This window comes from Triturus cristatus, chromosome 11 (genome assembly GCF_964204655.1).
Source record: "Triturus cristatus chromosome 11, aTriCri1.1, whole genome shotgun sequence".
NCBI lineage: Eukaryota > Metazoa > Chordata > Amphibia > Caudata > Salamandridae > Triturus > Triturus cristatus.
Genome location: NC_140594.1, coordinates 390,416,462 through 390,429,298, shown reverse-complemented (window position 1 = coordinate 390,429,298; position 12,837 = coordinate 390,416,462). Strand labels below are relative to the sequence as shown.

General features: G+C 43.6%; 1 protein-coding gene across 1 annotated transcript in view; it reads right to left on the bottom strand.

Annotated features, from left to right (window-relative positions):
* LOC146784254 (N-acetylglucosamine-6-sulfatase-like) overlaps window positions 1–12,837 on the bottom strand; it is a 115,391-nt gene that overhangs the window by 78,564 nt on the left and 23,990 nt on the right. The window contains exons 2-4 of the mRNA XM_085634909.1: window positions 11,662–11,721; window positions 10,056–10,259; window positions 6,400–6,465 (exon numbers count right to left, since the gene is read on the bottom strand). Of these exons, the coding sequence (XP_085491035.1) occupies window positions 6,400–6,465; window positions 10,056–10,259; window positions 11,662–11,721 (330 nt within the window). The remainder of the gene's footprint in view (window positions 1–6,399; window positions 6,466–10,055; window positions 10,260–11,661; window positions 11,722–12,837) is intronic.

Genomic DNA, 12,837 nt, shown 5'->3' with positions numbered 1-12,837 from the left:
GGGTCATAGGGAACAGACCTAAATTGAGTTGGCATGCCATAGGACGACTTCTTGAAATCTACAAGCAATATACATGCGTCTTTATCTGTAGTGTTGGACACTAATTGTTCATCCCTGTCATTTATATTATTATGCCTTAGAAACTGATTTAGAGCAATGCAGAAAACAAGGAGAATGATCCTGGGATAGTGTCAGACAAAAATTCTGTTGCATGCAGAGTTTCTTACTCACGGTGGGACTTCTGAGTGACCCGTTCCCAAAGTAACAAAAACAGCAGAATATTGAAACTTGTTCTGGTTGGGAAATGCAGCAAACCGCACCAAAACAGAGGTACTACGGCTGCCCACCTCCCCAAAAGCAATGGAAAGGGAGAAAATTGCCCCTTTAAAGCTGCGTACGGAACTAAAATATATATCACGCCAGAGTTAAGAAAGCTGGTGGGAAAGAACATGGCCCTTCTAAACTGAAAACTGAGGGGAAACTAAGTGATAAATTCTACCCGTCACTGCAAGGGAAGACAATCGTCATAAAATTAAAGTTAACAGCTCATCTGCACTGCATGCTCTAGTCAATCCCAATATCTTCCCCAGAAACGTCATACAGGCTGGGAACAAATCGCAGTCACATTTACTATGTCATAACGGCACTATGAGGGTACCGCAAGCGGGCTCTCGATGCTCAACCCACAACTCCTCGGTGCATATTCTACCTGTGAAAAATGGCTACGCTTAAGGGAGGAGGGAAACACAGAGATGGTAAGGATAAATGTTGAAAATAAAATACTAGAGTACAGTAGTGAGGTCCTGCTGAAAGGAGTCAGGAAGATGGCAGTCACCCACCATACAGAACTGAGAGAATTTGAACCGGCTGAGGAACACTCCAATACAATTTTTTAAAAACTTGTCAATTTGCCTGTATTTCATCACTGGAATTGGGAAAAAATGATCTGAGGAAAGAACTGACATGGAAAGTCGAAAATGAAGCTGAGAAACCTATTTGAGAAGACTGTGATAAAATCCTTGAGTGTGAGAAAGGAATATTTCCTTATAAAGGATAGCTTCTGGGGATCCCTGCAGCACAGGGATTGCATGGGAGGTCTGAAACTGGTTTCTGTTGGTGTGGGAGACTGATAGGGTAGGCAGATGTTGAAATACTCTGGGACATTCAGCGACTCAAGGGAGTGGTGTCTTAGGCCTACTGGCAAGGGCATAAAAGTCATCAAGCATAATGCTCATTAGGAAGCTGCAGCGGGATCTGGGAGTGACCACCGAGGAATCAGAATGGGCAAAGATCCTGTTCAACTGGAGATCCGCAGTAAGGCGAGGTAAAAAAAGACCCTGTTTAATGTACCTATCATGCCATATTGGCACCAGTGAAGGAGTGTAAGGTGCATAGCATGTCCTCAGATAGGTGTAGGAAAAGAGGAAGTTTAATATCAGCATATGAAATATGCATATGAAATAATATGGTAATATGAAATAACCTAGTTGGTAGGTGTGGTTCCCGTAAAATTACATATTCCAACTTGCAGATGAAGTAATGGTGACCTATACTGCCGAGTCTTTCAACCTGGTTTGTTGTTAATGCTTGGCCACTGCTAGGGTAGGAGGGCTGACTTTTCTTTCAAGAGATTGGATATCACAAAAAGAGACACATGCAAGTAAATTCTAGATACATTAACTAGTGCAGCATCAGAGAAGGGGATACTAGAGCTGTTCTAAATAGAATAGGGCCCAATCCCCTCGACAGAGTTGAAATCTGAGGCTCAATGTAATTAAGGAGACAGGTGGTCCACAGGGAGGGTTAATATAAGATGAAAGAATGCCTAAGCAAAAGGCATCAAAGTGGTTAGCCTCTCAGGCGTTTATGGGAAGGGAAGAGGATTATGGGCGTTTGTGAGATGGATGGGTTAAAGGGCTAATACAAGGATGAAAGTCAGAAAGGTTTTTATGGAATAACATTATTACAATTGTTGCAGATAAAGAATTGGTGTGAAAAGAGCAAGGCACTTAATGCTTGCTTTGAGTATAAATACCAATAAAAACTTTGTATAAAAAAAAGAATATGGAGTTTTATCAATTTTGGATCACGGTACACAATGAGTGTCCTGCGGCAGTTTATTTTATTACTTCTCCCCGACATAAGGCGCTCTCAACCAGATGTGGTCTACAACCTTCATTGCCACTTACTGGACACCACTCTTGCATACCAATTGGATGACCCAATAACAATCCACATTCTTCACAAGACTACATTCCACACATGACTCATTGGAACATGACATGTGTTAAAGTATAACATAAGACTAAAGTTTTAAATACTCTTCTTAGCAGCTTTTTCTGACCTCTAATTTTTGACTTACATTCTGGACTGAAACACTCTGAAAGGCAAGGGAGGGTGCGTTTGGAGCTCGTCAAGTGCCTCAAAGAAGGTGCCACTGAGTTGATCTCTCATTTGCACCGGTGTGGCCACTGGAGTCCGCATTGGCACTCAAGTTGTCAGACTGAGGCGAACCAAGGAGTGCCCATGGACAGCCACTTTACAGCAAGAGGCACTTGAAGAGCTGAAATCTGACTCAGAGAAGGAAGGACCCTCAACAAGCCATGAGAGAGATCTAAGATGGTGAATCTCCACTTCCAAAGGGTCTGAGGAAATGTGTTCAACACTCAGTCAGGAACACAGAAGTGATATTTGGCAAGATGACAACTTAGAAGCACTGATTCCACTGGAGGATGCAATGAAGAAAGTCAAGAAAGTCAGCTGAATAACAGAGGTTTATTGTATTCCAACCTAATGGTACTTATTTGATTTACCTCAGGATGAAAGGTAGGGTGGAACTTCCGGCTTGGTGAAACTGGCAGGATTCAAACCTGTGCCTATGAGGAAAACACAGAATCCCCGAGTGGAATGATTAATCCGCTGAGACACCAGACCCAGCAATTTTTATAATAATGTGGACTACAGCAGCATACAATTCATGAACCCATTTCCAGCTGCCATATAGTATGGGAATGAGATACAGCAAATGTTTTCTGTCCATCCACCCTCGAAAGCGGACAGCATGAAGAATGGTACTTGAGGACTGACAAAAGGGGCATCAGGCCACATTGTGTTTATCTCAGGACATAAATACTCTGGAAGTAGTATTGGTGATGGAGACAGGAGCTACTGTTTCCTATCAAGGGAACCACCTGAAATAGTGTGCAAAGAGTTTGGAGGCAGTGCCCGAGTTCTTCATCTGCAAGAGCTACAACACACTGAAGAGTTACCTCAGGCCTGATGCGACGGTCTTGACCAGGTCCCTGCTGCTTTTTGCAATGATAAAAGAGGGGACAGTCATTAACCAGCTGCCATGGCATACAGGATGCGATCCATTGCCAGAAGAATGACACGCTTTGAGTACTGTGATGGCAGATAATATGTGGTGGCACAGCAAGAAAAACACAGATTTACAAGAACAAGCACCTCAACAGAGACGAGTTTAGAACTTCAAGAAGAAATGACTTTGAGGTTATGCAGTAAGAGCTGTGAATGCTGGACCCAATATCTCTGTGATGGTAAACAACGTTTACCACGAAACTTTTTCAACGCAGGGAATCACTACACGGTCATTACAACGACCGCATTGTGATTCCGCATACCATTACTCCGCAAGTCAGAAAAATGACTTGCGCGGGGGAGGTGTTGGATTTAAAATCCAACACCTTCCCTAGTGTCCGCACAGACTAGAGTTGGAATAGTAAATTATACTATTCCAACATCCAGCGCCCCCCCCCCCTCCGCAAGTCGTTGTTCCAACTTGCAGAGTAATGGTATGCAGAATCACAACGCGGTCGTTGTAACGACCGCGTTGTGATTCACTGCGGGGAAAAAGGCTGCGGAATAAGGTCAAAGATTCCTCTGTGATGCTCTGTGATGGGTAGCTTTTAGTCCAAGTCCACTGAGTTTGACTAAACCAGAACTAGTATGATTAGTATTTTAGTGTTTACACTGTTCCACACACCCCTTAACCCTCTACAACCCATTATGATTTCTCTGGGCGAAATTCATAATTATGCGAAAGTACAGCAGTTATTTATGTTGGGCAAGTACCATCCCAGTTATGTTGGGCTTTATCTCAGACAAGTTTGGCGTTTATTTGCAACTTACTTTATCGGTTGAGTAAACATATTGTTTAAAAAAAAAAAGTTAAACTGCAAATTTTGCTTTCTCGTCTCAAACACATTTCCAGTTTTAAGAGGTTCAATCACTTTCTTTTGGGTTTTGAAATGCAGTTTTGAGAAAAAATCATCAGGAGGGCTTGTGGAATCTCATGTGAGTATATTTAACTTGAATGTGTTAAATTGTTACAATTTCAAAACGCTTCCCTCTCAGATTGTTGGTCAAAACAAGTTGCTGTAAGGGTCGATTGTTAAATGATCTTTAAGGGATCGTCTCAAAGAATATTTGAAATATAACCAGGTCTGGGCTTGGAGCAGCCCAAGAAAATGTTGAACTTCCAGTTCCATATTGCAGTAAGCAAGTGGGCAGGTCAAATATCTCTTGGTTTGGAAGTATCCCACCCACAAGAAAAACTGTTGAAAATGAGGCCACAATATTATTTTCAGAGCATGATTTTCTACAATTCTTAACTTTAAAAGCATAAATTAAGGAGGCAGCTTTGACGAGGAACTCAAGAAGTTATTTTGCTTCACTCTCCAGTACAGCACTAGAGAAGACTATTACATGTTGCATCAGATGACTCATGCACCTATAATAAATTTGTGAAGTGGGATTTGTTGGATATCCACTAAATATTGAAGAAAATTTGATATTTTACCCTCTTTCTCTTAATGGACCACAACTTTCAGAAATACCTGTAAAGCAGAGCTGTATGGGTCAAGGGGCACTTTTCGGACAATTTGAAAGAAGGAAGGAAAAAACATGTTTCTTAAAATATTAATAATGCCAAACACCAATAGGCAGGCCACTGGTGGACAGCACTTTCTGCATGTTACGTCTGCACAAAAAGCCTTTTATCCTCAGTCTTTAAATGCTTACATTTTTTTTGTGATTTTAGTCTTGCGATACTCGTATGTCATTTTTCTTACGTGAGAAAGTAAAGGCCTTCAGCAAAAAAAGTTTAAATTAATTAAAAGTGCTGAGTGACCGGTTGCTGTACATTCGTGTAAGAACTGGATGCCTTGGCGAACGGCTCAGGTTATTATGGAACAAATCTGAAATAAGTATGAGGACTTTGCCTGAGATCAGGCTGCAGCAAGATAAGGCCTCAGGTGTTCTGCATGGGGGCAACTCTGCATTTGTCAGCATTTTTAACAAATAAATTAAAAGGGCTGATGCACATGATCACAGCCATGTGCGTCCCAAATGACCGGGGACCATTTGTGCAAATAAAGAATACCTTTGCATGAAAAAATTCAAACTCAAAACCATAGAGGTTTAAGCAACATTTAAGAATCATTACAGAAGGCAAAAAGTAATCAGTCCGACTGAAATCCGCATCAATATTGCATCAAAAAAATGGAAATCGTAAGAGGTCACCCAACGCAAGTAAATAGCCAAACACAAACTATGGTTCAGCAAAGAACTACCATCCAGCAGAGTCTAAGTATAACTCATCAAGAGGACAGCCTGACTCCGGTTTAAGAGCTAAAAAGTCTAAGCAGAGAGTAGCAGCCAGTCTAACATGGAGACTGCCTTTGATTGTGAGGGCAAAACGCCTTAGTATAAAGTCAGATAGTAGGACTGCAAAAACAAGGACACAGAACATGAACCAATAATACAAGAAGTAAATATGCCACATCAAATATGAAGCAACTTTAGGAACATTTACTTTGCATAGGAAATGAGGAAAAATAATGTGACATTGACGCAGTGAGTGAAAACAATACGCGGTGCAGCTAACGAATAACTCCTAAAACAGACACGGGCAGTGGACCTTGAATATGTTACAAATACTGCTACAGTCAGCACATAGCTCTCTTCCTGAGGAAGACGACCGAACTCATACATTTTATTTGCAACTTCTACAGCAACATGAAAATGAAATCGATTTTGTTGATTTCCTAAAGGGGGGAAAACACCAGCTAGAAACGTGAACGTGAAAGCTCATTTCATACAAAATAAAATAAACACTTTTTCTTAAGCAGCTTTAAAATGAATGTCAGTGCAAGCCGACTGAGGCCTAGTAATGCCAACTTGCACCCTAGCTATGCTAGTCTAAACAAAGATAAATAAACATTATTTATAATTATTAAAAACACTTTCCCACGTTGCATGATGTATATTTGCTGAACATTAACAGCAAAAGTAGTGGGAGAGCTGTTCGTGTTATAAAAGTGTCAATAACAAAATCAGATCAGTTTAATCTGAAATAAAGTAAAAGTACTTGCCACTTACCAGTCCGTTCCAAATCTGCCATCCTGGGGGGATGTGCTGCACGCCTCCGGCCCCTGCATGCCCGTACTGTGGCCAAGGAGACATGTGTTAAACAGACAGTAAGTGCAGATGGCGCACTGTCACACATGCAAGCGTGCTAGCTCTCTCTCTCTCTTTCACACGATTATAAACACAGAAGAGGTATGTACACTGGAACACTCTCAGCACAGAGGTGCTCAACTCACAAAGCATCAATCAAGTAAAGGAGTTTTCACCAACACCCAAATAGCTTGTATGCACAGTCAGCCCTGCCAAGTACCACGCATCAGGGGTTAGACTAACACATTTTAGTGCTGATGTCCTCATGCTCTGCTAGCCACTTGAGGGAGACCTAGAATCACTGAATACTGGTTGAGTGGTGGGATGTTCTATCCATTTATAATGAGATAGCTTAGTAGTTTGAACAAATGCTGCAGAAAGTTGTCCACAAACTGGAGGCATCAGGTTCGAATTATGTCAAGGCCTACTCTATCTTTTATGCATCCGCAGGTAATAAAATAAGCACTACTACTATTCTTTAAAAGGGTTCTGTGTGTTGGGAAGCGGGAGAAAGAGGGGCAAGCCTAAGAAATAACTGTGAAGCAGCCATGTCCATTGTCTGTATGATTTTTTGGGACCAAAATGGCTTTTTAGCTATGAATAGTTCTGTAGACCATTATCTCACAGAAAGAGGAATTTTCCCTAAGTTTTCTTATTTCACGGAGATACATTTTCTGTTCGTCATGATTAAAATGTCAATCAATGTGTCACTCATAGGGAATTAAAATGCCACACATAAGCATCATAAAAACACGGAAATGTCACACATAAGCACCATATAAACACGGAAATGTCACATAAGCACACGAAAAACCTGGCTGCTATGCAGAGTACTACACTCAAAGCGGGTATGTACACCATCACACACAGCCGGCCCTCACCCCTGTATGCACTCTGAAGGCTTGCTTCTATAATGTACAAAACCGGCCTGCAACAGGTGTGCATATTCGAACACGCAGAGCAGGTGTGAACATCCCCACACTCAGTAGATGGCCAGAATTGTATCACACGGAGAAACACACCTCACAGGGTGCAGCGGCGTTAAGGACCGCCGCGTGACATGTGGGAGTGGTTGGGCACTCAGCTGGTCTGGGTCCTGATTTATAAAGCACTGTCCTGTTCCCTCAGGCCAGAAGCTGTTTCCAGTTCTCTGAGGGGCGCAAATTCCAACCTCTACATTGAAACCCAAAAAGAAAAGATAAAATGCCCTGGGAATATCAGGTTAGGTAAACTTCAAAGAGATTAAAGGAGGATTCTGTAGGGCTCTAAAGGCCCGTCAGCCACACCTGCCAATCCAGCCATAAGAGTGTTTTGAGAAACGCAAACCTACACCCTGGAAGGGCCTCTTGGCGCTATCGAACAACTGATCAAATAGGGACATAGTGAAGACTGACACGCCCAGAATCCACCACGATTTGTCAAAAAGACAGGTCTTTTTTTTTAGCTTAGCAGGGAGTAGATGGTTAGTTTTTGCTTTAAATGGGATGGGAATAGCGTTGCAAAGGTGGGAATCTGGGACTCTAAAGACCTGCTGCGCCATTTTGCTAGTTTAAGCAGTGCGACTATTAGGATCAAAGTATCCCCAGGCAAAAGGTTTTGTCTTCACCAAATTTCCCTATAGAGGGGGAGCATTGCCCTATTTTCCCTGCTTGTTGAAACCTAAAATGACATTTTCAAAAAGTGTTTGGCTCTTCAGAAGCTCCGCTAAATCAATAGACCCTTTCTACCTGCAAACTCAGGCTTTGCTGGTAAAGGAGGATTCTCAGATCCAGAAGAACCCTAGCTCGCTTCCTGATGATCCCATGTTCTAAAAATATTGATTGAGCAAGAGCTCTGTAGCATTCCCACAGAAAATAAGGATGATCAGCAGCCTCCTTCAATCTAGAATGGCCATCAAGACCTGGCAGTGTCCTGAAGCAAAAAGACAACTGGACTAAGCACATAATGAACACAGATGGTCAGTACATGCAGACGTGTGCTGTCTTACACACCTACTGTCAATGTTTTCCCATGATTCCATGCTGCAACACAACTGTCTTCTGCATGCCTGTGTGCAGCTATGCCCGACACATCTTGCTATCAAATCACCAAAAACCATGCACGTTTCCTAACGTGCGGCCTACAGATCTAACTAGAATCAACACACTTTCAACTACACAATCTAAAGGATACACATCGGAGAGCTACACTGCAATGTCTAAGCACTCTGTAAATTGATACATACAGAGGAGTTACGTACTCAACCACACAAAAAGCACTTTGGTTCACACTCGGGGTAAAAAAACCTCTATATAAACACAATACAATCCATGTGTCTGCACTTGAAACACAAGTAAACGGTAATATCAAAAGTCTTGCACAAGTATTGCTTCAAAGAATGTGGTTTGGCTCAACATTAAAACTTGCTAAACCGTGTGATAGTTGGTTCCGGCTTCCTGCCATCTGCATGCGATTAGGTGCTAGCTACCTATGCATAAGTCTCCAATCTTTTTCAAAGAGAGAAACTCAAACTTATGTTTTAGGATAACATCCAAGTTAAAAAACTAAAGTTTATTTCACAAATTCTATGTGGGGAAATCAGATTCTACCACGCACAGCAAGATCTCAGGAAAGTCGCACCCCAGCACACAGAGCAGGCACTCGGGACATTAACACTGTGCAGACACTCATGTCTGTCACACTCCAGCACACAGACCTGGCCCTCGGGACAGTCACTCCAGCCCACAGAACAGGCACTCAAGACAGTTACACTCTAATACACAGAGCAGGCATTCGGCAAAGTAACACCCCAGCACATGACTGGTCACTCAGGACAGTAACACTGTGCAGGCACTCAGGACTGTCACACTCCAGCACACAGACCTGGCACTCAAGACAGACACACTTCAGTATACAGAGCAGGCACACAGCACATTCACATTTTCAGCACACAGACGAGTTACTCGGGACAGTCACACTGTGCAGGCGCTCAGGAGTGTCACACTCCAGCACACAGAGCAGGCACTCAGGAACGTCTCTTGCCAGCAACCAGAAACGGCTGTCCCCAGGACAGCTATACTGTAGTACAAAGAGTGGAAACAGGAAACACGAACAAACATACACGCGCCAACACACATCCCTGCAGAGTAAGCATTTAAGAGCCACTTGCAGCGATGATTAGCAGTTTGTAAAGAGTGTGATGGGATGTAAGTGGCAGCTTTGAGGGCGCGGGATCGGTTTGATGTTACTGTGGATGACTGAGGTGTGCATGAGTGAGGTAGGCTCCAAGTATTCACCCACAGATCCCTCACCACAAGTACACCTCGACAGACTCAGAGCTGACAGCCGCCGCCACCCCTGAACCAGGCTACAACACTTGACCCTGCAGAAGCCTGGTATCCCCCGATACCCCAGTGCAGCACATACCACTGCTGGGAGTCTGGTGACCCCAATCGTGTTTCAGAGAGACGAGACATTTGGCCTTGATCTCTATTTAAGGTATTCGCCCTGTAGGGAGTCAGATCTCCCCCAGCCTCCCAGGGTTACATGCTTGCGCGAGGCATCTGACCCACAGGTTGCCCGGTAGTCCCCCCTGGTACCTGATTCAGGTATTTGCCCCCGAAGAACGTCTGGTAGCCCTTCTTCTGCAGGTAAACGGGGAAGGCCTGCGGCTCCTGGTGCTTCTGCCAGTCCGGGCTGCTGCAGTTCCCGTTCAGCGAGTTGTTAAAGACCTGGTGGTTGTGGGGGTAACGACCACTCAGAAGGCTGCTCCGGCTTGGGCAACACAGGGGGACCACCGTGAACTAGTGAAAGAGGAAGACGTTCACCGGGAAAGAGGGGGGGGAGAGTCAGGAGAGGGCAGGGTAAGAGGAGAAAGAAGGGGTAATACAGGGGTTGGAGAAGGAGTTGGAAAGAACGTAAAAGGAATAAGATATTAGTATTTGAGATTAAGACGTTCGTCTGAGTCCATAAAACGCTTTTCCTTTTGCTAAGGAACTAACTTCTGTCCAAGGTCTGAACCTATAAAACCTGTAACCAATTGCAGATTAGCAATGAGCGTAATTTGCTGTAGGGTAACTGCATGAAATGACAACGAAATTACATGAGATTACACACGGAGCAACACCTAGCAGTTAGCACAATTTTCCTAGAATAGAATACACCTTTGTTTCCAAAATAGACCCGGGGATGCATTTTGCACTAAGAAAATGCTGCCAAATGCAACAGAAGACGAACAGCAGCAGCCGGCCGCTGTTTGTGCTTGTTAAATTAATTGCTCCTGTGCCTCTGCAGTGGGATTTTTGTGTCAAATTACTCATAATTATGCGAAAGGGCATAATCGCATATTTCGGTAATTTCCCATCAAAAGAGTAACACAAATTTACGAAAAGGACTTGGATTACTCCGGCACAATTAACATTTCGCCCAGGGCTAATGCAGATGTTTTCTGATACCTTAGCCTGCGGCGTCCCTTTAATCTCAGTGACAGCTCTACTACCTGGGTCTGCAATATCTTTGTCAGAAGAGGGATACATGCAGTCTGAATCTTTAGCATCTGAGGAAACGGAGGGGTATCTGTTCTCTATTTGTAGTGTTTTTCACAATCTTTTATAGTGTAAGCATATAGTACAAAAGCATGGTATATGCATAAACGTCAATTAGGGGAAACTAGAGGTCGCAATTGCTACCCCTGGCTTGCTGATTCATAACCATGACACTGCTCTTGCTACCCTTTCACAAAGGGGTAGTAAAGGCAGTGGTAAGAGCAGAAAAAGAACATGGCCGCAAGGGGTCTGTTACTTTCTTTAGTTTCCACTCCGTGCACTTCCGCTAAGCCATCAACAGCAAATAAGAGCTAAGGGTGAGGCAAGGGATCATCCCTGTGATGCAATCAGGGGTCAAAGAGCATGTGACGTCACATCTGTTACTATTGGCATTTGGTGAATCAATGTCGTGGATGTAAGTTTCTATGAGCACATTTAGAAGCACGCAATGGCAAGGCATGAATTGCCCACAATACATACGACACAAAATGAACATGGCCTTTTGGCGAGGACGGTTCTAAAGATTTCATGAGAAATAAATTACTTTGTGGAACAGTGTTGTGTCCTACATTGCGCACCTTTGACCTGTTCACACCGGACACTGTCATTGCAGCCTTCATGGCTATGGCTACCTCTTGTTCCCTACAGTGGGCACACTCACCGCGTTAGTGAAAGACACACCGGCCTGACCAATCAGAGTCTTTGTCTTTGTAATGGGAGTCTGGAAAAAGAAAGGAGAAATTAAAAACAACAGCCAGTATCTACTATAATTAGCACTCCATGCACAAACCTACATTTTTGCATTGTGTGGGTAGTAAATTTCAAAGCCTCTTTGGTGGGTGTGTTACTGGTTAACAGGGTTCAGAGGAAATATACCAAAACCTGTAAAATGATGGCATGACAGTCCTCTCCTGTGCCTGTCTAGGCAGACAATTATCAGAATGGGGGCCTGGGAACAGACAGGGCAGCCCCTTTGTGCCTGCAGGCTTTTTTTGGGGTGTGGGCCAGCAGGAGTGAGGGAGTCCACTGGTAAGATGGGAGCGGATAGTGAGGAACAGATGGGTTTAGCAAAGGGTGCACAAGGTAAGGGTTCCTTTTTCTTGTCTTCTGTCTGCAGAAGTGTTTCTTTTACAGATATGCAGTTGTTTTTCCAAAAACTGGAGAAGGGAGGTTGACATGTCAGCTGGACGTGAGGGCGATATAGACCTTCCAAGGATATGTTCCATGAGCAATATTCCACGTAAGGGACAGGAAGAGGAGCTACATTACAGGAATAAGATGACTAAAAAGGGTAGTATATGAAATGGAGTTTGGCGAAGGAGACTTGCACAGGAGAGGGTTTTTCGATGGACAACAGGGGCGCACAGTTTGACCTGGGTGACTGTGAGGTGAGTGGCATTTGGGGTTCAAAAGTAGCAGCAGAAAAGAAACTCGCGTTTTTCAGATGTTAGGGAGAAGTTGGAATACACATTTGAATGAAAGAGGAGAGAACGTATGGTGGCCCACAAAGAGATCAGATTACCAAGAAAAAGAGGATGGCTCCCCTTAAGTAAGGTAGGACGAGATGGTAGAGTACCTGAGCTGAACTTTACTTAATGTGGGAAAAAGGAATCAAGCTGGTAAGCGGAATACTGGGGTAGGTAGTGACTGAAGTCCGGAGACAGAGAAGGAGGCCACAAAAGTTGTTGGTGAGACAATGGATAAAATGGTGGGAACATTTGGAAAGTAACACAGTGGAAGAGATTGATTCCAAAAACAAGCAGGAAGATGAGGTTGGGAAAGGATGGAGGAGAAGGAGCTAAAGGGTGGGTCAACAGAAGAGCCAAACGTGGATGTA